Raw genomic sequence first — 26,887 nt, 5'->3', positions numbered from 1 at the left:
CTACAAGGAAAACCACCTCTTGCAATTGATGAACGAGTATACAGGCTGATTTATGTGACCCAGTTTGAGGTTTGCAGACACACAGGGCACACATTTCTCCATGTTTCACTCTGCGGTCTCTTTTCTTTTGATTTGTAGTCCAAATAAAAGAAACGTTGGCTTTCTGAAGCTTTAAATGTCGTTTTGGGTGGAAGCAAACCTAGATGGTTTGAAAACCTTGAGGTGCATTATTGAAACTTTCCCCTGCAGCAACGGTGCAGAGGCTCCCTATTGATTTGCCTAATGTGGCAAAACTGCTCCACTCTCCTGCTTGCTTACATAACTGCTGTCTATGTCAGCGCCTGCTCTGGAGCTCTGCAGCATTAAAGAACTGTTCATTTATTCCCTCTCCATTCCTGTCACTCACATTGAGAGACAGTTGTTGCATCGGACACCATGATTATAATTTTTCACCGCCGAGTGTTTTTAATGAGCCGGCTGTCCCTCAATGTAGGCCTTATCTTTGACTAACGTTTTTAGTACTTTAAAGCAACTTTATTAAACACTGCACAATGCACCGCTACTTCACCTGATTGAGGATTCGGCTGCACTGAGTGAATACAAATTCAGCAATGCTTGTCAAGTTCATGGTGGCAGTGAATTCACAGTAATTGTAATTGTAAATTTGATGTGTTCTCCAGTGGCAGAGTCTGCCTGTTTACGCTTTGCTGGAATGATGAAATATGTGATAAACCATTGCTAAGCTTTGCACCTTAGTCTCTAAAGATTTTCTTTTGACTAGAACTTGTCATTTCCTTTTTTTTTTTTTTTTTTAAGTTAAGGATGTGACATTTAGAGTCCTGTTTTTTTGGGTTCTCCACTTACAGTACCAGTGAAATAAGCTGTTGGACAGATCAACACATCAAAAAAAATTTTTCAAGTGCTTGTAAGTCTTCATTATTTAAGGCCCTTGGGATGTCAGAAACCACCCACATATAGGGTAAAATATGTGTTAAGTATAGCCTATATAAAATTTCCTTTTTTAATATTCCATTCATATTGAACCTCTGGTGTACTTTAGTTAGACTAATTACCTTATTTTTTGACGCTGTTTTTGTTTTTGTTGTTGTTGTTGTTCATAATTATACAATTGTTTTCTAGTTTAATAATATTAGCTATTACTATTATTATTAATAACAGTAATTATATTAGTATTATTAATCATTATTTATTTGAATTAACAACTGTAGCATTAATGATGATGATGATGATGATTATTATTATTATTTATTATTATTATGTAATTATACCCACTATTATATAATCATATTTTTAATAATAATAATAATAATAATAATAGCATTGCTGTTGTTGTTATTAGTACTATAATTATTATTATTAAACCTAACACAATTGCACTGGGGCAATTATTAAAACACTGATTGTTGTAATATTGATTATAATAGTCTTCTGTCATTGCATGTCATTATTGTGAAAAAAGACAAATTTTTGAAACTAGGCATTTGAAATTGTAAAAATAAAGTGAACTTGCAGAGCTCTTTTTCCTCATGTTATAAATAATCCGCACTGTGGACATTAGGCTGAAACCTCTACAACGGCATTTCTTATCCGTGTCAATCCGAGATGTTGTTCAAGTCTCCTGCCACAGTGGCTGGTAGATAAGCAATATTACCTGCCACTTTGCAAAACATACCTCATTGGATGGTGGCAGGTTTTAATTTCATACCCTGCACATCTGCAAAATTGGAATTGAGATGGAGAATTTGCTCATTTGATCAACATCATTTGATGTTGCGAACATTGCTCAATGCTGCAAACACGTGTTATAGCCTAAATAGAAACTCTGCATACGCATGCACCTGTTAATCGTTTATATTTTATATTCGTTCATGTTGCTTTTGTGCAATAGATGAATAACAATTTATTTGTTTTAGATATTTTATGTTTAGATATTTCTATTTTCGGGAGTCCTGTGAATAATTTTATTCTCCCATATCCCTCACACACACAAGTCTCTGCACTCACCCATCAAATCTTGTCCCGCGCTGCTTTCTGTTGCGTTGGGTCTCTCGGGAGCAGGTCTAATCCACTGCTACTTGACTCGACAGTGTTTGTGCTACATCCTTTTTACAATCTCTAGATTATAAAACACTGCATTCTGTCAGCAATGTAATGCGGCAGTAACGTATAGATAGTGCTGGGCGGTATACCGGAAAACCGGAAACACCGAAAACCGGTGTATATTTTCGTTACGATGTTAATTTTAATATACCGCCATACCGATGTATTTAATTACTCAACGTTCGGAACGTTATGCTGCGCCGCGGCCGCGGGACACTGTTTCAGACGGACCCTTTACAATGTTGCACTTCTAAGCAGCGACAGCGGTAAACACAATAGTGCTCTGGTGTTACGTTATAATGCCTGTTTCACACATAGGGCCGTTTCATAGTCAACGCATCTGTACGCATACGCGTCCCCAAGGCTACGCATCGTTACGCTTCGGCCGCCATTATGCGTCGGTGCGTAGCCAAATGTGTCGTCCTAGTTTTTGATATGCGACGCGCCGATGCACGCAATACTATGCGTTGTCGGTGGGGGCGACATTGCAAGTATTGTACATTAATTCAAGTATATTATGTTTACAGAAGAAGAAGGTTTGAATACAATGGCAGGCGAAGGGGAAAAATTATGCAAGCTTATACGTATAACATACCACCGCTATCTCTGCGCTGCCTATGTTGCCGCCGATGTAAAATCAGCAATAGAAGGCACTCCTCTTCAGTTGTCATTGTGATCTGAATATCACACGACCCGACTCTACTAATATCACCCCACTCTACTACCCCCTGTTGCGTGAGCGGTGTATTGCATACACACATCGTCCGTGACGCTTGCGTCCACTGTTTAGACTATGAAAGGGAGCGCGTCGCTCGCATTGCTTGCTCGCGTTGACTATGTATCGGCCCATACTCCGTCTGCGTTGCGTATTTTTTTTACGCACCCATGTTAACGGATTCCAGCGTTCATACACGAGGTTGCAGTCCGTCAGTGCGTTCAAGGAGCGATGCGTGTGCAGCAGTGCAGCGAACATTTATGTACCGAGTCTATTTTTGCTGTGCTGCAGGCGCTGAATTGTGAAAGCGCATTGTTCGTGGGAAAAATTAACATGGATTTACACGGAAATGCAGTCATTTCACAATAAATGTATACTAATTAAAGCTGTTTCACACGCAACACATGGGTTTTTGGCTAGGTTTAAAACAAGAAAAAGTGCACTTTTAGATAAACAAGGAAAACAATATATATATATTCACTTTTATGGAGGCAGAAAAACAAAGTTCATTAAGACCCGTGGGGTTGCTTGTGTTAAAGATTTAAATGCAAAAGGCACGAGACTGTTTCTGTCTGTGGTGTTTTAATTTTAAATATTTTAACAAGAAAAGTAGGCTAATTATTGTGTTTAAATGTTTTGCCGCTTGCTTGAGCTTATTATACAAACCTAGAAGTAAAATGCATGAATAATGCGTTGTTTATATTTATTGAGTTTAAACTAATGTCTATAACTATGAAAGATTGTTACTGTTCTGTGATAAGACTCACAATGCTGAGAAAAAAAAAAATATATATATATATGTGTGTGTGTGTGTGTGTGTGTGTGTGTGTGTGTGTGTGTGTGTGTGTGTGTTTTTTTTTTTTTTACATGATATGAAATCAAAACAATGAACAAATGTTGTGTTTGTGGACTAAACAGCCGCGGATCAGTAGCGGACTGCAAACGCGTCCTGTGTGGAAGCACAATGAGTCCGTGCTACGGACTGCATACGCACTGCAGACGGAGTATGTGTGAAACAGGCGTTACAGGGAAGATGCTGCAGAACTAGTAGAACATGACACAGAAGAACTTGTGCCAAAAAGAGGAGCCTGGTCTGTTGTTTGGAGGGTTTTTGGTTTCCAAAAATCCGACGTCGACCAAACAACCATTTTATGCAAGTGCTGTCGGGCTAAAAGCACGTCTTGGAGTATCAACCAGCAGAAAATGCAATGTACACCTGATTATGCATGAAAACCGTCATAAACCGGGAAACCGTGATATAAATTTTTGGTCAAACCGCCCAGCACTACGTATAGAGACCACGGCTTGTAACTACTATTTCTATTTTGAAAATTTTTAACACGTTAAATTACTCTGTTACTAAAATGTAATCCAATTACCGTAAGGTGTTACTAAGTAATGCATTACTGCCCAACACTGCTGCGGAGCACAGAAATTATGACCAAATATATATTTTATGATACCTGTTTAGGCAGTCTGGCAGGTGATTAGGTTTTGGAAATTTATATTTATTACTTTAGCAAATTTGAGAATATATTTTATATAATATTCAAAGTAATATTCATATTTAATTTAAGAATCTTATTTAATTAACTTATCTTATTTAAGCTACTTTTGATGCACCGGTCAGAATATATTAATGAAGTAAGTCACTGTATTTTATAGGTATGCACCAATACCACTTTTTTCAGAACAAGTCCGATACCGATACTTTCATTTTTGTTGTTCACCAATACCTGTATTTTCACAGCATTTGTCAATTTTTTTTTTTTTTTTTTTTTTTTATAAATATTGGGTATAGAGACAAAATGATGAGAAGAATCATGTTAGTTGGCTTCATTTAGCAAACAGATATTTCCTTCAGTTTTTCCACAATTATACCAGTTCAAATGTATTGTATAAGCTTTTGTTACTTTCACTGTTCATTTTAATGGCACATTAGAGCTGCATTATTGCAGCAGCTCAATACTGTAATCACAAAACATTTTCCTAAAATAATGCAGGGAACCACTTGTTATACATTATACGAGTACTTGCGTACTATTTTTTTGATGTAATTTGCATCACGCACACTGTACATTAAGGCTGTGTGATTAATCAAAATCGAATTGAAATCGCGATTTGAGACGTTGCGATTTGCTAATCGCAAAAGCCTGCGATGGAACAGCATAATATCGCGTCCACAGAGCATATGCATGACTGCCAGCCTTGAGTAGCATTCTTACTAACCAATAAAGTGGGCGCACCTCCGTTCTCCCCCAGTCAGCCCAGCTCTAGCCAACTGCATAAATGCCCAACATTAAAAAAAAAAAAAACCGAAAGCAGGAGAGAGACAGAGTGGGATTATGGTGTCTACAGGGTCAGATCAATAGTTAGGCAAATTAAAACTAAAGAAAAACGTTATGTAACTTAAGCTTCGAAAAGACAGACAACGAACAAAAAAGATAATTTGCAAGAGCTGCGTCACAATGCATATCAAGTGCATCCCTTATTGCATGTTCGCTATTCCCAATTTAGAAGACCACACACACAGCCTATGTCTCTGAATGCTTCTCATACTAGCTCCTCTCTTCCCCACGCGGTGCGAATCCCGCATCACGGATGAGCCATTCACACTTGCCACACTCACTCAGCCTGTTTTGTAACGGAGCGAACAGCAATCAAGATCATGCAACAGAAGTGCTCTCTCTCTCTCTCTGTCTCTGTCTCTCTCTCTCCTTACCGTCAAATAACTTTAGTAACTTTTGCACTGTTTTGCTTGCTTGGTTTTGACACATCTGACCGAACTACAAACTTTCCAGGGATGTCTGTGAGATATTCATTTGACAAGCTCGCAATCCATTCTGTGCGCTCTGCTTATCAGCTTGCACACATCCGCTATACAGGCATGAATATTGAATGTTTAACATTATATTAATTACTTACATATACTTCATAGACATCCTTAATCTCTAATAACTCCATTTTACACTTGGTTGTGATGTCAGTGTACCTTTTTCTGGACACAGCTTTGTTCACATGCTGTGTAGTATCGGCTTTTGATATCGGAACATATTGGGCCCAATACCGATACCAGTATCAGTGCATCCCTAGTATTTTAGCAAGTTTCTTTAGGTAATGTGATTTCCATCAGCTGAATGCATATTGCAACTCATTTCCACTGTAGACTGCTTCGTTCACACCGTCAGAGGAGAACAGTCTTGATCATTCTGACTAGGGGTCGACCGATTATCGGCGTGGCCGATTATCGGCGCCGATATTAAGCATTTTTATTGTTATCGGCATCGGCCATTTTCAAAACAGATTTGCCGATAAAACCATTTTATTTTGAAATGCGCGATCTGGCACTGATCCAGCCACCTCAGTCAGAGCGCACCGCTCTGTGGCCTAGACTAAGCCCCGCCCATCGTCCGTCTGATTTGTTGGGAGTCAGGAGCCTGGCCAATCAATACGGCTGGGGCGGCTGGAAAATGTTCTGCTCTCACACCGAAAGCACAGGAGCTGCTTCAGTGATCATCATCACACATCAATAAGTTATCTCTCGAAGGTAAGAATGCAGTAAACGTTCCTGAAGTTGCAATAAATCACTACACTGAAGTTGCAAAACACCTAAATATAATCGATTTATGATGACAAGCCCCGTTCAGTTATTATACTGTGAATTCCCGGTCAATGTCCGTCATTGCAGTGATATGCTTTAACGGATCATCACATCAGTGCTGAGATAGTGAAACTAAAACCTACTTCTCTCACCATTCGGCCAACTTAACGTTATATTGTGAATAGATTAGCAACACGAATGAATTCACTCACGTCTGCTGCGGTTTTTTTTTTTGTGTGTTGTTCACATAGCTTCACTGAACAGCGTCCGTTCCGTTAGGGCTCTTAGTCAAAAAAAATTCGCATATTTGGAGAAATATTGCTTTATTCTAACATGATTGCAAAATAATTTATCATACAGATTCAGAATTACCATTATGCAATTTTGAAGAGCTGAAAGGGCATCAAGCGCGAGCTCTGACGCCCTGACGCGACGCGAGCTCCCTATTCCCTATTCCCTATCCCTATTCCTCCGCGGCCGCGCTCTCTCATTTGACTAATAAGGGTGCGATTTGCCGGGGGGGATTTCCCCCCTTCTGGTCTATGCATCCCTGCCTCTGCTATCCGGTGGGGATAAAAACATCATGCAAACCCGCTCTGACGTCCAGATCTGAATCAAATGATTCGCGATCCGATTGAAGCGCTTCGAAACAGTGAATCATTTTGCGACGCAATGGTTTAACTGATTCGGAGTTTCAAAAAGCTCCGTTGTGTTCTTTGCTCGCTTTCTCGATGTAATTTGTTGTTTGGATAACCGTGGACATTAAATCATTACAATTAATAGGCCTAACGTAGGCTTACAATGTTTTTATTAAACTGAGATCACACTAAATACAATTTTCCGTCGTATTAAAAACATTTAATAAAATTTTTCAAAAGCATCTGTTTATTTCACAAATCGCACCCTGCTAATAACCCTATACTAATAACGTAAATTGTCAATAATCTCACATTGCAAGTTTCTGGATGACGCTGTCCTGTATACTTCCTAGTTTGTATCGCCGTGATAAACAGTCAAACAAACATTTTGAACATAAAAAAACAAAAACAAAAAAAACACTATTACAATATGGGTTGTGTGTGATTTTAATGCAATTCTGGGTTGCAAATAAAATGCTAAATATAACACAACACATACATACACACATACATACATACATACATACATACATACATACATACATATATATATATATGTATATATATATATATATATATATATATATATATATATATATATATATATATATATATATATATATATATATATATGAGAGAGAGAGAGATTACATTTATTTTCCATTATTTGTTCATTTGTTGCTGTTTAAATTTGCTTTAAGTTTTACTTAGTTTACAGAATGCTGCTGATGGATGCTGCCAGCACTTTTTATCTTTGTTGTTATTATTAATATTAATGTTGTTATTATGAACAGTTCTCAGAATTAAAGATGTGTTAAAATAATTTAAAGAGAGTCTTTGTCAGAGGCCTTTTTATTCTTAATTTTGACATTAATTTTCATTTTTACACTAGACACATATCGGTTCAAAATATCGGTTATCGGTCTCCTTGATCTGTAATAATCGGTATCGGCATCGGCCCTGAAAAATGCATATCGGTCGATCCCTAACTCTGACCTCTGGGGATTTCACAAATAACTCCGGCTAGTGTTGAAGGAGCTGATGAGGGATCTGTGCTTTAGCGCACATACAGTGGACGTCTAATCGAAGTTTAGCAGTGTATGTAAAGCTAAACATGGCTTTGTCCGGTGTCCTTAGACTTAGGCTCAGCCTGGAAAATTCTTATTTTTTCAGTCACAAATGGGGTATGTAAAGCATTTACATTGAGGAGTTCCCAGCAGCGCAAGGTTGGAATGTAATGTGAAACATAAATATATGGATGGAGCAATAGCTCTTTATCTGGATACAGCAAAACCCAGTCTTCCACCTCCCCAAGAAAATACATATTTGGCAAAGAACTAAAAGCATTCAGTTTGTTGCCAGATCAGTTCAAAGGAAGATGTCTGGTTTTCTAGAAATTATACATTGCACTGATGGCGTGAACTTGCAGCCTTGAGCGCTGAAGGCCAAAGTAAGGTCACAGGCCAAAGTTAGGAGATTACAGAGAACTAAAAAGAGATGTGAAGTACTGTAGACATTGTTTAGCTTGAGTAAACAAGCCAGTTGTGTCTCTGTGTCAGATTGCATTAGCATGACATCAGTGGGAGGGTTTGAATAAGTCAGAATCCTCCAGCAGTATTGTAATGGTCTTCAAGAGCAGAAGTAAACATCAAAGCTCTGCTTATGTAGTCTGTTTGGTTTGCTCATATTGTTCATTTCTTTTGCCTTCCTTTCAGATTATAACCAGAACAATTCGGTGCCATTTTACACACTTGATTGCCTTTCCTTAAAAAAAATCACTCTCAAGTGGAAATTTTTTATAAATGTTATTAATTTGTCAGATTATAATTATAAATAGTTTTTAAATATTTTAGATATTTATAATTCATTAAAATAATCAGGGCTCCAAACAAAAAAATCGAGTAAAGGAGCCATTGGCTCCTATAAGAAAAAAACTTAGGAGCCAAATAATTTTTTTAGGTGCCACAGAATAAACGTGTTTTATTTATTTTACGATTATTATTATTTATTTATTTACATTTCAATCATACTGTCATGTGTTTATGTCTCATCTTTTCTTGACTTTATCAGCATTTTAATCCATCTTGTAGATGACCTGGGAACTAAGGTTCACTTAAAGTGGCAACTAAATGTCTTTTCTAGCTTGAAATCTACAGTCAGAAAGAATTGTTCGTTACACAGAGTCTGTACCAGTATCATGGAGCATAAGCATCACTTGCCACTGAGTGTAGCTTGGGCTCCTCCTACATGAGACATTTCAGTAAGTTGTACTGTAGGCGCTCTTATAAAATAATCTACCTTTTGATGTTAATTCATGTTCATTATGTACTATATTAGTAAAGAGAAAGATTAAATGGGTTCACTTGCCCTTGAACTGAGGCGCTAAAGCGATTGCGCCTGCCCCATTAACGAGCGCCAAAACTGTATTGTTTGAATTTCGTTATGAAATCGGAATAATTTTAAAGCTGGTACTTTTTTATTAAAAAGTTACAAAGCACAGAGCTTTTTGCGATTAATGCACGGCAGTTGCACTTCAAATAATGAAGTTCACGCATTAAAAGAACACAGACCAAGATCTTGTTTAGAAGAAGCTATATTAGTAATTATTATAAACGAGAATGGTTAACGATATTGCCAATATCCACACAGCTGACAGCTTTACCTGTTCTAGTTTGTTCAAGTTGTGCACGAAATAGACGCTGTATGTTCTGCACTTTAACTTCTTACGTCTCCGTCATTTCTCTCTCGCTGCACAGCGGAGCTGCGTTTATCAGACTGTGTGCGTCAGCACTGATGTGCGGCAGAGACGAGGACTGTCTGAAACTCTTTTTTTCCACTAAAACTTTGATGCGCATCGTCTCAGTTTAATACGTGAACATAACAAAAGATTTGATTGCAAAACAATTAGGATAAAAGGCATTACATTCAAATTTTTAAGTTGTAACATGTAAATATATACCCAGATAGCAATAACACTTGGGCTAATTCTGGCTGAAACGCGTCTCTGTCGGTTCAGTCTCGGCATCGGTGAGAAGATAATGGAACAGAGCCGCGCCGACTCTACAAAACACTTCTGGCTGACAGACGGATTTTTTTCTCTATGGGCCGATCTCGGCTGAAAGCTGTTGTACACGTGGCAGGTCCACACTCGGTGTAGTTGTGTGTATTAACCTTCGGCCCGAGTTCATTTTATCACAGATGGGGCGCTGCTAGAATGAAGCAAATCATCCGCCTGAGAAAACTTTTTTTAGCGGTTAAATCCTGAGGAGCTTTCGGCGGGTAGTCGCCAGTGGCGACCTCAGCAAAAACGGCACTCGCAAATTAATATTTATGGTCGCAAATGCGATTGTTTTAGTCGCAGTTTGGAGCCCTGATAATTATAGTATTAATAATTATATTATAAATGTTGGAATAATAAAAATGCTAATTGTGTTATATAATATATAAATTATAATGTTGAGATAGTATTTTTATATTGTATATTATATAATATTGTTTTTATATTATTATTTTGTTTGTCCAGATCCCATGACTGTCTTGTTGACGTTTAATGTATTCTCTACCCCCACCTCTCTCTCTTTCCCAGGAATGACGGACAGCGCTGCAGTGTCGCCACATTCATATAGGTCTGATTGAGCAGAGCCGTGAGCTACTCAGTGCGTCGACGCTCAGACGGAATGATCCAGCAGGGTGACTAAGAGGAGGAAGAAGGGGGGAGAGGATGGGTGTGAATGCCTCCAGCTACTCTCACTCATGCTCCCCTCGATTCGGGGGTAACCCACAGACCCAGCAGACCTTCATAGGTAAACTCACATTTCAGTGCTATCATAGAGACATTTGTTATTCCTAGTTTAGCAACTATTGTGATCGATAACAATATAAAGGTTAGAAATAGAAAAAAAATGACATATATCATACCCCAAAATTTTTTCTATTACAAGAAAAGGAAATCTCTCTCAAAGACAGAAGTTTATCTTTGACTAGAATATAATATAATTCTACATTGTTTATTGTTAAAAAAAAAACAAAAACAAAGAACAATCTTCATGTTCAAAGGCAGTTCAACAGCACAGAGAAATAGAATCTCATTAAATTATTGACTTCACCAGCTGGGACAGTCTTCATATTCGTTCACTGTAACATCTTGTCTGTATTCATTTATTTAAAGGCTTGGAAATTGTATCACAACTGTCAGCAGTTGCTTCGTAATTTTTTTTTTTCTTTCAGTATCCCACAGAGTCTGGCTTTAACAGCATATTCTGATGTGAATATTTTCATGTCTTTGCTGTCTTTGAGATCAGTAAAGTAATGGTGCTTTCAGAATGCTAAGCCATGCATGACAGTGGGCCTACAATGAGAAATGGAACATTGGGTTGAGACATAAAGTGTCGTCAGGGAGATATTAGCCATGCTGGGGAGGACATTAGATGACTTCATAGTTTCCTTTTTTGGCAGGTGAAAAATTTGAGATTTAGAGGGGGGGGGGAAGTTAAAAGTACACATTAAGTGGTTTGGGAATACATACTTTCTTTTTTGAAGTTGGAATTGTTTATGCAATGCTACATCATTATTATTTTAAGCATTGTCACTCCAATAATTTAAAAACGTCTCATTCCATAATATCACTTAAATTTCACCAGAGCATGAATTCTTTATTTCTCATAGTCTCATCTTTTTTATGCCTAATTTATGTGAAAAGATGTAATTTCAGTAACTCAGGTTTAGTTCAGTTTAGTGCACAATAAATGGTTTGGGGATGCATACTTTACGCTTTGAAATTTCAATGTTTATTTGCAGTACTCCTTCAAGGAATGATCAGAATATATTAATATAAAAAATAGGGAATTACATATTTTGATGTCATATTTTAATTTCTGTAGATTATTAAGTAAAGTCTTGTCCACATGCATCACTGAAAGGGTTAGTTCACCCAAAAATTCTGTCATTAATTACTCACCCTCATGTCGTTCCAAACCCATAAGACCTTTGTACATTTTCAGAACACAGATTAAGATATTTTTGATGAAATCCGAGAGCTTTTTGACCCTGCATAGGCAGAAATGCAACTGATACGTTCCCAGGCCCAAAAACATAGCAAGGACATTGGTAAAATTGTCCATCAGTGGTTCAACCGTAATTTTACGAAGCTACAAGAATACTTTTTGTGCACAAAGAAAACTGTATTCAACAATTCTTCTCCTCAAGTTACCTTCTTCTGCCATTATCAAGAGTACCATGATAATTGCAAACATTTCAGTTTCATTGCTGTCTATGCAGGGTCAGAAAGCTCTCGGATTTCATCAAAAATATCTGTGTTCCAACTATGAAAGAAAGGTCTTACTGGTTTGGAACAACATGAGGTTGAGTAAACAATTTTCATTTTTAGGTGAACTATGCCTTTAAATTTGTCCATTCAATGAATTTATTATTTTTTGACTGCTGTTATAGAGACACAATTATAGAGAAACAAATTTAAAATAGTGTAATATTTGTACTCACGTTGCATTCAATTTACTCCATCAGTCCAATGTCATTAAAAGTAAAGTGTATTTCAGAATTGTTCTGAAGCACTTGCAAAACACAAAGCCCTGTGGTGTTGCAAATATTTGGAATAAACTTTAATTATAACGTCAGTAGACCTCACAATGCATATTTTCCTGCTGACAACTTTGAAGGTCTCCAGATTCTTACACGGTGTGTTTCTATTCTGTCACCAGGCACCTCCTATGCACCACAGGGTTATGGCGGCGAGTCCAAGCTCTACAGCCTAGAACATGGCCCTGAAAAACCTCAGGACAAGAAGAAAAAGAGCTCTGGTTTGGCCACGCTCAAGAGGAGATTCATTAAGCGACGCAAATCTAGTCGGTCTGCCGATCATGCACGACAGATGCGTGAGCTCCTCTCGGGTTGGGACGTGCGCGACGTCAATGCCCTGGTGGAGGAGTATGAGGGCACGGCAGCACTCAAAGAGCTCAGTCTGCAGGCGGGCCTGGCCCGGCCTGAGGCTCGCACCCTGCAGCGTGATTTAGCCACCCTTTATCAGCACAAGTACTGCACTGATGTGGACCTGATCTTCCAGGATTCCTGCTTCCCAGCACACCGTGCCATTCTGGCCGCCCGCTGCCCGTTCTTCAAGACCCTGCTTTCGTCATCACCAGTTTATGGGGCCGAGGTGTTGTTAGACGTTGGGACGGCAGGCATGGATACGCCCATGTTCTCCTCATTGCTGCATTACCTCTATACGGGTGAGCTGGGCTCGGAGGACGCGAGGTTGCAAAATGTGGATGTGCTTGTCAGATTGAGCGAGGAGTTCGGTACGCCCAACTCCTTAGAAGCCGACATGCGAAACCTCAGTGAGCACATGCCGTATTTTGACTCGCTGCTGAGCTTCTCCTCAGACTCTGAGCTGGTGGAGGCTTTTGGAGCAGGTGGACCTACTCCTAGTGGCGCGGGAGTTGGAAATGCAGGAGTGAACCATAGTTCACCTGATGAGGAGCTAAGGGCCCACAAGGCCGTGCTCTCTGCGCGCTCACCCTTCTTCCGCAACCTGCTGCAACGACGCATCCGCTCGGGTGAGGAGATCACAGAGCGAACTCTGCACACCCCTACCCGTATTATCCTCGATGAATCCATCATTCCCAAGAAATACGCCCGTGTGGTCTTGCACTGCATGTACACCGATGCGGTGGACCTTTCGCTGGTGCTGCGTGGGAGCCCTTCTGAAGGCAGTCTGGGTGAAGTTCAGGCGCTGGTGGCTGGAAAAGGGTGCATGACTCGGGCCGAAGAGGCCATGGAGCTCTACCACATCGCCCTCTTCTTGGAGTTCAGCATGCTGGCTCAGGGTAAGTCTTGGCATCTCTTTTATCCATTTTTTCTAGTTGTTGTCTTACGCTCCCCTTCCATTGCTCCCCCAGCTTTGTTTACTGCCTGATTAATTTACAGGCTGTCAAGGGAAGACCAGAGGAACAGGGTGGGGTTGCTGTAGTTTAATCGCATCATGTTGGGAGTGCTGTTTGTGAAAGATTCCCATATGTGCCCAACAACAAAGCACTGCAACCTCTGCAATTCTCTTAATACCCTCATCCATTTCCTGCCTGTATTCATTATATTTAGGAAGTTTCTAAGGGTTGCAGAATTGGCCCTGTTGTTGTGTACTTAAGTGTGTACTTAATGACCAAAGTGACATGAATCTGCTTCAGGGTCGACTTTCTCTGAAGCAGCTCTACATTAAACACTGTTAACTTTCCTTTGTGTATTTATGGCAGGAGGTAGAAGAATAGGTCACCTCTCTCAAGTTGTAGTTTGTGTTCTGGATTCAAATGTCTTTTTTCTACTGTTGATGTATGCTGCAGGGTACAGCTATTGATTTGTATTTAATGTCCTGAGTCTGTAGTTTCTAAAAATGGCTGTTGATTGAGCCAGTTCTTTTGCTTTTCTTTCTTTTAAGAAGGTATTATTACTTGTTGGTTTGGTTGTGTGATACAGCTAAAGCATATCTTGATATTTTTATGCCTTTTAATGATAATTGATATAGGTTTCTCTATTACATCATTTAAAAGGTTTATACAGCCATTTACATGTACATTCAATGCTTTATGCCAGATTTTTACTACGTACATAATTTTTCAGTAGATGAACCACAATATTTTAAAGAATATCATCAAACAATTTTTTTTATCAATGCTCAAACATAACACTGAATGTACTAGTGATAAATTATCAATAAAGTTAGAGGCTAAAATATCATAATGTTACCTGCTAGGTACAGATATATGTATGTATGAATGTTACATTATTTAAAAGCATTTGTAAGTTGCTTTGGAATAAAAGCGTCTGCTTAATTAATCAATTTAAATGTAAAATATCTACACTCCTGTTCAGACCTTTGAGATCAGCAATGTTATTCACTTTTTTTATCAATATTTGGTTTCCATTTAAAATACATTGTTCGTTTAAATTTCTATCATTGCAGAGCCCTGTTAAGATGTATCAGTTTATTTTGTGGTTATTTATTACCACGAATATGTTTTTGATCGAATAAATGTAGCCTTACCAACTCGAAAACTTCGAATGGTAGTATGCACCAATATGATACTAATATGCATAAATATGACAATGCATTTTATTCTTAATAAATGAAATGTCCCACTCCAGAACAGTTTTTGAACATTTATGAGTGAATTGAAGTAAAGGAAAATGAGGAGAGATTAGGAATCTACTCAAATTACATGGTCTTTGGAAAGCTTAATGATCAAATAAGAAGGCATTAAAATCATTGCGATATTCAGTGTTACTTGAATTTTATTTCGTCATCAAATTCTACTGCCGATATAAAATTAGCCCTACTCACTGGAGGAAGAAATAACATATTTGAGTGGTATCTAAAGTAGTTCCTCACAGTAATTTACATCTAATTTATCTCTGCAGCCTTGCCAAAACCTGCCGGTATATCAGTTCTCAAAAAGGTCTTTTTGTTTGCAGCCTTGGAATTTTTTTTTTTTTTTTTTTTTTTTTTTTTTCGCATTACACATTTACTAGCTTGTACACCCCTTGCCTATGTGCTTTGTATCACCAGCCCCTATTGTGAATTGGCCGTTTTATCTCTATTTACTGCACAAAGTGATGGGCTTCAGCTGTGCTGTGCCAAGAGATGTTTTTCAGAGTGCCACCCCGCCCTTCTGATTACTTCATCTCAGATTTTTTCCTGGCTCAAAATGAGGCGGAGGTGGTACCATCCTGATCATGTGCACATGATGTACCCATTCTTTAACTGGCTGAAACACTTTTTTTACACGCAACATCATTTATGTGCTATAATAATTAAATGATTGAAAAAAATGACAATTCTAAAGTTACAATTTACAAAAACAAACCTGTTGAACATGAAATTAAATAAACATACCTGCTAAAAGGGGCCTTTTGTATAGGTGAACATGTAACATTAGGTTGTTAAACATTTCATGAAACCTTTATCCACTTCTCCTTAGTCTCCTGGTCCACATTGCATTGATCCAATATACATTTATCCTCTTAAATGTGTCTTTCTAGAAAACAAAATATTTTCTTACAACCTTAGGTGAATTCTTCTGATACATCATGAAATGTAATCGCAGCAGGGTAACAGGTGCATTAGAGCTAACATTAGCATGAAATTAAGACTTTTTATAAAATGAAGAGTACATTTTTTTATATAAATCCTACTTCAATTCAGCATCGAGTGTTTGTAATAACTTATTTATAGGTTTTATACTAACCTACCAGCTTGGTATTTCTCATGAAATCTTTCTTTATTGTTAAGAAAACAACCCAAATCTCATTAAAATAACATACAAACCATATACTGTTGTAATTGTGTGTTAAATATAGGGCCCTATGAAATCTGTTTTATTTTTTCCCAAATTCTGTTCTAAATTTTTTTTGAATCCTTTTTAATGGTTAAATTACATTTTATTATCGAAAGCATGTCTAATTAATTAAAATCATGGAACTTATACAATATCACATCAGTTTATTAAAAGTTTGACAAAAATGACATGTTTAGGGCACAATGAAATATTTTCTTTTCTTTCACCATATGTTTTATTGATACAAAATTCTGTGTTGTAGCATGTCTAATTATTTGAATGCACGACAACAGCTTAATTTATACACAATTATTCTTAAAATTGTCTTATTAAATTTTGTATTTTTCCTCAGAAATTCAGTGTTGTGTATCTGGTTATCAAATGAATTTATCTTTAAATTATTGAACATTAAACTTTTTTGGGGCAAACAAATTGGATTCACTATTAAAATTAAAACATGGAAGCAAATGTTGTGTGATCATTCCTTAAAAAATTGTTTTAATAATTTTAGTATTAGTAGTATGTACATTCTGCTGAACAAAAGTCATATATTTCTGCTGCAATCTATTCAAGGTAAACCAGACTTTTATTTTGATGGGTTGCCGTGAATACCTTCTGTGTGTAAATCATATGACACTAGTTTTACTCAACTATTATGAGTAATATGAGTTAATGCTCATCAGATCGCATAAATCAGTGGAAAATTAATACAAATGATGATTCTGTGCAAAGAAATATAAAGTAAACTTGTTTAAAATATCTGTATTTTTCCAAATATGAACTAAAAGCACTAATAGAATTAATTCAGTGATGCTTGTACTGAGTTTTGTCGACAACCAGAGGCAGCACAAAATTTGTCGGAGGCGGCCGCCTCATAGTTCTCTATGCAGGAAAAACCCTGCATCTGAATGAAAGTATCAAACCCTGCGCTATACAGCACAGGTCTGCAGCGTCAATGTCAGCTGATCCTTATGATCCATTGGCCAGCTGTGGTTTGTAACAGATAGGGATCTGATTCAGTCCTGTCAGCATAGCCCGAGGATGAGCTCAGGAGGACTTGTTTTCTTCCAGAACATGCTGTGCCACTTGCTACGTCAACCCTTGTTTTTTCTCACCGATATGAAACATTTGGCAATTAATTACAACTTTGATTTGCTTTGACTTTATTTTTGACAAACTTAACTTACTGTTGTCAGAAACCTTGTCAGTTGCTCCTCCTGGTAGTTTTTTAACAGCTGTTTTTGTATGGTACAATGTAGTTACAATGTGTTGCATGAGATTTTCAACACACAAGTCCACATTATTGACATCATTGTATTTGCTTGTTTGTTTTGTTAGGGCTAGTCAGGCACTCTGTCAGTCAAAGAAAGCCCTAGGTGGAGTACTCAGCACTTAACCCAGGCAATCATTGAGGTCACTTCAGTACATGTGTGTTGATAGACTCCAGTGGGAGACAAACATGTCAATGACCTTTAGGAAATGGAGGCACAGCAGTCATTTAACACCCAGTCAGCAGCCGGCCATTGGTTGGTACATGGCAAAGATAATTAATGTGCTGACCAGGCGGACTCACATTGATAAAAAGCCACCCATTGGTCTGGAACCGACTCTGTTCCATAGAGGAAAATTACTCTTGTTCACACTAACTGCAGGAAATCAGCTCCTGCAGCTGTGGATCTTGTTAACCTCTTTGTTAAACCTAAGCTGTGAACTTAAAGATGATGTATAGTTGGGATACACAGACACCAATAACTGTTGTGTATGAAGGAAACTAGAATGTACGAGTTTCCATGAATGTCCTTTCTCACAAGTTTGGTTTAATTGCGGTAAATTTTATTTGCCTGTTTGAAAGTTGGAAAAAATAGACACTTTCTGAGAGAAACGACAGACAGACTTTCCTTTGAGAATGAGGATGCATAAGGAGAGAGCTTGCCGTATGCTTGCTTGAATTAGCTTCTGATGTGTGCACGACTGCCGTATGTTTGCCCAGACTGTGTATGTGCCAGTCAAATAAAAGGAAGCACAATCCTTTTCATTACAACAAAATTACAGATTTATCCCAGCAATGACAAAACCAAATCATAATAACCTAATAACTTAGTGTCGTAGAACCCAATTTTTAAGGAAGTCATGCAAAAAACCCTTCTTATCGCTCTGTGTTTGTGCTGTGACAGGAAATTGACGTCAAGAGAAACTGTCAACAGATAACAGCAGTGAAAATAACAAGGTCTTCCCAGTGCATTGTTGACTTGGTTATCTGTATTTGTTAAACTAATTAGGCCAACTCATATGATTATCTGTTGCATCTCTTAGCCAATTCATTTGTAGAAAAAAGTAAATAATGTATTTTGTTTTATGATACCATAGTGATCATCAGCTATAGTTTAATTATACCTGTGATTGATGTTATTAACAGTGGAATTGACAGTTCCTGAAAATATTACCTTAAATTAATAAAAATACAGGTATTGCTATTGGCGAGTACTAAAATGAAAGTGTTGCAAAGAAATTTTTCTAATATGCTGATTTTGGTGCTCAATAAACATTTTTGCTGAGTAAAAGTATTAATTTCCTAAATAAAAAAAATCATACTGACCATAAACTTTTGAATTGTCATCTCAACTACTTTTATTGTGATTTTATGGCAGTTGTTTGTAGGGATGCACCGATATGAAAATTTTGGCAGATACCGATAATTCTTTAAATATGAAAGCCGATAACCGATATGTTGGCCGATAAATCTTAATCCACATTTTTACATAATTTTTGATTACCAAATAAGTCTCATCATTAAAAGGCATTAAACACTTTAACATAAATCAAACATAAAGCAGCCTTACAAATAAATAAAATAATGCTTAAATAATGAAAACAAGTTACTGGACAACATTACTTACGTGTAAAAAAAAATATAAGACGATGGAGTGTGTTGAAAGAGGTCCAGCATGTAAGGACTATAGCCAGAGATATTGTCAAAATCATTAAATATTGTCATTATTAAGAGTATTTGGCATTTACAGTTAATGTAGACCTGTTATTTCTGGCTATTATTATTACTATTAGGTTACTTTTATTGTTAAATTAATATTACAATTAATTTGCTTCGCAACAATTTCATAGCGCATCACCGCGTAACCCACACGCTGTGACTCACAGCCTGTGAGGAAAATAAAAAATTGGGCAATGAAAATGTTTTCAATGAAAAGGTTTTAAAAATGTCTTTTAAAACAGATTTATTATAGCCTACAATGAATTATAGGCCTATAGCCTAAATTAAATTGTTACACTTCAGTAACACTTTATCAATTTTATGCACCAACTTTCAAAAACAACCTGTTCAACATGAATAATGTTTCTTCTCATTGTTTTCACTATGTTCGGGCCACAAGAGAAACATTAAAGAAATAAATTAAAACGGTTAGATATACCACATATTAGGAGATTCGTCTCTCGTCGTCTCTGAATACGTGCTGTTAATGCGTCGTCAGATGCCGAAAGTGCCGTCAGTTTTTACTTTCACTATCATTGTGTAAGATGTTCACCGGCATAAGTTTGACTTGCACAAAGTTTGCACGTTGCTTGTATGATATCCACTGGCTCGCCTTTTTGGTTTAAAACAGAAGTATAATATTTCCAATATTGCAAAACACCCACACTACAACACCGAATAGTCATATGTGTCGTGGACACGCTCTGAACGTGCTGTAACACAGAAAAGAAACTCAAATAATTCACAACTTTTTTTTTTATTATGGTAATATTCTCTTTATAATATTATGTTTATGACATTCCCAGTTATAGTTGTTAATGTTGTGCATTGCTGTTGTGCACAAACTGCATGTGCTGAAGCTGAAGAGCTGAATGAACACCGGTAAACTGAAGTGCTGCCATCTTATTTAACACAGGAAAACGCATCATATATTCAGATATTTAAACAACATAAATATAATTTTACAACTTATATACATACAAAAAGACACGTGAACTCGAATTAAGTTACATGCTAATCAGAATGTTTAACTTCTGTTGTGGATGCGCGGCTCTTCCCACAACAATGCGCTGAAACACTGAAACCAAACCAAACAAATTCACGTTTTATTATAATAGTGTTCTCATTATAATGTTATATATATGACAATCTCAATCATAATTATTAATGTTGTAAGCTGCTGTTTGAGCTGCATGCGCTGAGCTAAAGATGATCACCAGCAAACTGAAGCGCTATATTAACCCTCTATAGGCTATGGATTAACCAAACACATTCTATATGAGAAAAATCTGATTTATATGCATTGTGTAAATTGTGTATTAATATTTTCAATTGCACAAAAAACTGTAAATGCACTGTGCTAGTCGTGTGGATCCGTTGTGGATGCGCTCTTCCCTTAACAATGTGCTAAAACACTGGCGAACAAAGATTCTGTTACATTATTTTACAGTAGCTAATAATCTCATTATAATATGGCAGTCTTGCCCTGCACATTTTGCAGTTCTTTGTATTTTCATTTTCGAAGTGTTTCCAATGATATTTCAAGCAATTAAAACCCATCATGGTGAACAGTGTGCACCTGAAGTGTCTCTGCAGGAAATAATGCATTATTTATCGGCTCTAAGATATCGGCCAAATTCTCTTAACGGTTCGATAACGATAACAGAAAAATTAACATATATCGGCCAATATCGATATGGTGGCTGATATATCGTGCATCCCTAGTTGTTTGTGTTATATGATGCTCTGCATTTAAACACTTCAGGGTGAATAAATTATGTCAGAATTGTTTAAGTAAAACGATTCCTTTTAATGCAATATTCACAACACAAAGCTTCCTTCCTAGTTCAGCCAGACCGTTAAGGACAGTGAGTTGCAAAAAGAGCTCAGTTGCTCAGATTCAGCATGGTTATGTTGTCAGAAGCATGTGCAAATGAACATATTAGGTCACATTTACCTTAAGAGTTATTCAGTAACTTGGCACTTGGCCCAACTTAATGAATGGCATTGGCTAACCTGTCATAATCATTACTGTGATAATTTACATATAGAATCTTAAAGTGCATTAGCAAATTAAATAGCCTGTTTAATTCTAAGGGTCAGAGAGAGGATAGTAATTGCTCCTGTAAAACTAAATGATGGCTTTTGGTGCAGGAAATCTGGCTAACTTTAAAAGTGGGCCTCAGGGGAAAAACTTAACATCTAATCAGTAGATGAGAGGGTAGATGAGATGATGCAAAGTGGTGGTCCAGATATCCGGCTTAGGCACGTGAGACCGTTTTCAAACAGTGTGATGGAAATAGACTGACTTGGAGTTGAAGGAGACAGTTCTGGTGAGGATTCGTGCTGTGAATGAACTGACACAGGGCTGAGCGTGACACTGCACCGGTGACGATAACATTAACTGACAGCGTGGTGTAGCATAGGTCTGTTCTGTAGTGCAAATAAATGCTGCATCGATGGGCCTGGAGGCTGGAAGCTACAGAGAGCTGTGCACATTTCTTTCAGTTCTCAGCACCTTTAAAAAATTCATTGATTCTCATTTGAGAAAGAGACATCTGGGGATATAGAGAGAAATTATTCACAAACTGAAAACCTTTTGTGTGTTCCAGTATGTGTTAATTTGTATTTTCCATTCTTTGTTCCACTTGCAGTTTTGTGTCACTGTTCATTAAGTCGAATGGTTTAAGTCTGTCTGTCTGTGTCTGTCTGTCTGTCTGTCTCTGTCTGTCTGTCTGTCTATCTATCTATCTATCTATCTATCTGTTTTTTATTTATTTATTTGTTACATTTGTAAATACTTCATTTCTTGGGATGCACTGATATTAAACTTGATATTCTACATACCTATAAGCTCATTTTTTATAGCAATTAACTGTTATGTGGTCGATTATTAAAATTCTATACTTTTGTCTAAATACATAAAAAAACACTGAACATAAAAATCAATAATGTTGTTAATTTAGGTAGTACAACATTATAATGTATAATATCAAAATTGTTTTGAGATTTGCTAAAAATTACATCTAACAGTATTATTAGATTATTGATATTTTTCAAGATTTATTTAATTTAAATGTAAAAATAAGGCAAATGAGCATGTGAAGTTAAAAACGTAATATCAGCTGGCACAAATAAATTAAATCACTAATATCAAAATGCTACTGATATATTGTGTATCCCTAACATTCTTCTTTTATCTTATTCCTGATTTAATATAATTTTAAAAGACTTCACATTTTGTACTGAATTTAAAGGCAGGAAGTAACAACAGTCTTGTGGGTACCCAACACTGTCACCTCATCACCTGTGTTTCTAGAGAGAACAGGTCTAATATTGATATCTTTGGAGAGAGAGTCCTTTTGAAACAACGACGCTTTGATGCTTGTGCAAGAGGTTGAGTCAGACGTCCTTTAGAGTGTGTTTCAAACTCGATACGGAAACCCTTCCTGGCCCCAAGGTGCCATTCTGATTAGTATTAACACAGATTGCTGGTGGTGTTTCCATTAAGCCTATGAGAGACTGTCAGCTCTGTAATGATTCTGTCTGTTACAGCTTGTCTGAAAGGTCATGGAGAATTTTAACCCAACACCTCTCTGGGGCTCCTTCACTATCCGCTTCTCATTTTCATCTCTGTATCTTTCAGCAATTTCCATCTTTCACATTCAGTCATACAGACCAGGCTAATTTTCCACTATCTCTGTCCTTTTTGACATTACCCTCCTAATCTTTACTCCTTCTCCCATTTTCTTTTCTCGCAGCATGTCACCGTTTTTCTCTCTGACTGGCTCGCTCTATCTCTTTTCCTCTTCCTCTCTGTCTATTAGTCTGTCTACCCCTTACATCAAGCTCCGGGGCTCTGGCTTGATGATTGGGGTACTGCACTTGTTCAAGGCCAATAGATACCCTAATGATTAGTCCTTCACTGTATCCGCTCTCTTTCTGTATTGCTGTGTTCCTCCAATATCAGGTGTACTCGACTGTAAAATGAGCTCAAGACTACCGTTAGGTATTTCACATCACATGGCCTTGTTGTTAGCTTTGAGTCCTTGACAAAATGCGTTTCTTCAGAGGAAGCATAAATGGATGCTGAATCTGTTATAAAACGTTGCCTTGCTTGTGGTTTAGTTTTAAATTAGTTTTTTATGAGTTTTCGAGTGAAATGAGTTTTAAATGACTCATTCGTTAGCAGTTCCACATTGCTGGAATCAGCCAGCCTTCCTCATGCATCCTCATCCTCCTCCTTTCTCACCATGCAGGCTGTGACTTTTTTTCACTCATAAAAATTTCCTGTTACGTTTTCCCTCAACAGCTCTTCATGGGTTTTACTCATTGATACATTGACTTAAGAGGACTCCTCACCTCATTAAGGAACTGTGATGTGGAGCTTTTGTTTGTGAGATAGGCCTACATACAGCTGGATTCTAACAATAATTAATGTTTTATTATACCCTTTTTATTGATTGCTTTAGGTATTAAAAAGTATAGCATAATTAATCTTTGCGTCAGGAGTATGACTGGGATGTCTCAAATGCTGCCTCCATAGGGAACCCTCTAGGTTTTGGAACACAGCAAATGTGGGAATAAAATCAAATCACTAATAAGGAGGCCACACTAACTGCTGAGGAGTACATCTGTGCTTTCGGACAAGTGATCAGCAACAAGAAGTGACCAATCAGAGCACACAAATGCAGATGTCCACTCCCACCAACATTTTTTTTCTTTTTTTTTTTTTTTTTTTTTTTTTTTTTTTTTTTTTTTTTTTTTGTGTAGAGCAGAGCCCACCCTGTAGGAGTTCTCACATTTCTTAATAAACCCTTATTAAAGTCCATTTAAATTTAAGCAGCCTACTGTAAATGCAGATTTTGTCTTGTTAATTTGAATAGATGTTTTTATTCCCAATGTGAAGCACAAACATTAAGATGTTGTTTAAACACTGTTTATTTGCATTTCCCATGTTTATAGATATGGTAAGGAGATACAGAGTCCACAAAACGAACATTGAAGTACTGATGAAATCTGCGGCATTTGCTCGGCACTAGGGATATGTCGGTATCAAATTTTCATGTTACGATTAATTGCTAATGCTTTTATCATGGTATACGGTATTATGACGATATTGAAATTAGGGCTGCACGATAATTCAAATGTGATTGTCATGCACAACTTGTCAGTAAAGCCAGTTCTGTGATTAGAAGTAAATCTCATCCCCTGCTTTCAGATAGAGCAACATTTACAACACAAAGCCGTAATTCTCTGACAAGCTATGCAAAAAAATTGCAGATGATCTAATTGTACGATTATGAAATCGAAGATATCATTTGCGATAATGACAGCTGTTTACGTAGCTTCTCAGTGAACTATGTCTCTGTGTAGTAAATGCTGCTCCATCTGAAAGCACATGAAAATGCCACATTTAATAACACATATTTACTTCAAACTCACTTCATAACGTCAGTCGAGTGTTTGAAATAAATCCTTCTGTGAGATGATGTGGCTTCTTACACAGAATAAGGAACATATTTCATAGTATTCTAAGCAGTGATAAAGGCTGTCGATTAGCATTGCATAATAGATATGTATTTTATTATAATGAAAATTTACTACCAATACCAGTAAAAATCCACGGTTCTCGGTACCAATTTCAGTACCAAAGCAAAACACAAAAACATGCTAATTAAAAAATTTTAATATACTTTCATTTAATCCAAACTGTGTACATATTTAATGTTAAAGGGATTTTGAATTTTAAAGCCAAGAATAACAACTAAGTTAGCTAAAAAAAATAAATAAAAAAAAAAGCCCGGAATTCTGTTCTGACTGATATGACACAAACAATGTTAATTTGTACATTCTCTACAAATTATAGGAGCATTAAATAGTAAAAAAGAAAAATTTATTTTAATGCTCATTATATTAGCGTTAGCCGTGGTTATGCTAACGATTAACTACTCTAATAACAGCGTTCATTGCAATCCTACATTCAAATTAAAATATTTCACAGTATTCATAACAGAAGCGATGTTTCACACAGCGGCATATGCAAATTCATTCTCTGCCAGCAGGAGGTGCTTGTAGAGCTGCGAGAGAGAGGTTTCCCCGGTAACGGCTGTAATCAAATAAGCGCTGAGACTGCGCTCACAAACACTGCTCAGGCATTACAGGCAAGATTGAATGAAAATGACATCCATAATTTTCTGAAGACAGTCGGTTTTCTTCAGAAATACAGTGATATAAAAACACCCGCACCGGGTTTAGACTTTGACACGTGCAGTGCTCATGTTTATTCAACACCTTTTGTTTTGCGGTCAGTTTTGATATTTCCCAATGTATGGGAAACACTGTGAAACTTACCTGCTTGAACTCTTTAATTTAATCTGGGTGTCTGTCTTTAAAGTGTTTTGTTAGTTTGGTGTATTTCCTCCTTTTGAGGTCGCCTCATCTCAGTGCTTTTATGAAGAGAGCGCATCTGCGCAACTTTCGTATAGCGCACCGGGTACTCGTTACCACCAGTACTTACATAAAAAACTGGTAGCGTAACATTTTCGTTTTTTTTGTACCTACTTGGTACCAAAGTACCGGGTCTTTTGACAACACTACAATAAAGTAATAGACAAAAAAAGTATACAGTTAAAAATTTTACACAGATTACAGTGCAAATTAATTATAAAGACCAATAGGTATCACTTTACAATAAGACCTCATTAGTTAGCCTTAAGCTTTGGGCTGGTACTAGGTGTGTTTCCACCGCAGGAACCAGGTTCTAAATAAAGTTCCGGGTAGAAAAATGCCCCTCAGAAAGTCCCTGCTTGTGAGGTTGTACTTTTTCAAAGGTCTGGAACTTTCAGGGGCGGGACTTGGGCGCTTAACATGATGATTGGTTGAGTTCACGCAGCATTGTGATTTCAACCACCATTTATTCTGATCATTTTCAAAATATTACTGTTATTGTGTCATGAAATGTAGTTTTAAAAGTATTTCAGGTTAGAATGTAATTGTTTAAAACTCAAATCTGCGGTTTATTTATAAAGACAGCGCCCATTTAAAAATCTGTTTCGCCGATTACGGAGACGATAAGCTCCACGTGACCAGCGGTATTTGGCACTGTGATGAACACCATAGCGAATACACAAATCTGTGTGGCTGTTTAAATAATTTGTTTCAGAAACAAAGTAGTGCAGCAGCTTTGTTTATGGGGTTTCCGGGGTAACGGCTGCATTTCTGCAGTTTAGCGCCATCTGCTGTCAGAGAGTGGATATGTTTTTATTCAGAGCGTCTCTCGCTCTCCACCATGCGCTTCTCATCCATGCTTGTTTACATCAGAGCGCACACAGCATACAGTGGTGTTGTGCATTGTGACCAGTTAATGGGATAAGTATTCTTTAAATGCATTCAAAATTCGGAATAATTTGTAATAATTATTCTTGGTATTTTGAAGTGCCCATGATAACAATATTGTGAATATTCATTATCATGATA

General features: G+C 37.2%; 1 protein-coding gene across 1 annotated transcript in view; it reads left to right on the top strand.

Moving 5' to 3' along the window:
- LOC109108851 (BTB (POZ) domain containing 7) overlaps positions 1 to 26,887 on the top strand; it is a 55,761-nt gene that overhangs the window by 14,059 nt on the left and 14,815 nt on the right. Inside the window, exons 2-3 of the mRNA XM_042746389.1 lie at positions 10,662 to 10,878; positions 12,793 to 13,917. Coding sequence (XP_042602323.1) covers positions 10,797 to 10,878; positions 12,793 to 13,917 — 1,207 coding nt within the window. The 5' untranslated portion in view covers positions 10,662 to 10,796. The remainder of the gene's footprint in view (positions 1 to 10,661; positions 10,879 to 12,792; positions 13,918 to 26,887) is intronic.

The sequence above is a fragment of the Cyprinus carpio genome, chromosome B20 (assembly GCF_018340385.1).
Source record: "Cyprinus carpio isolate SPL01 chromosome B20, ASM1834038v1, whole genome shotgun sequence".
NCBI lineage: Eukaryota > Metazoa > Chordata > Actinopteri > Cypriniformes > Cyprinidae > Cyprinus > Cyprinus carpio.
The sequence above is the reverse complement of the archived record's forward strand: the minus strand, read 5'-3'. Positions and strand labels throughout refer to the sequence as shown.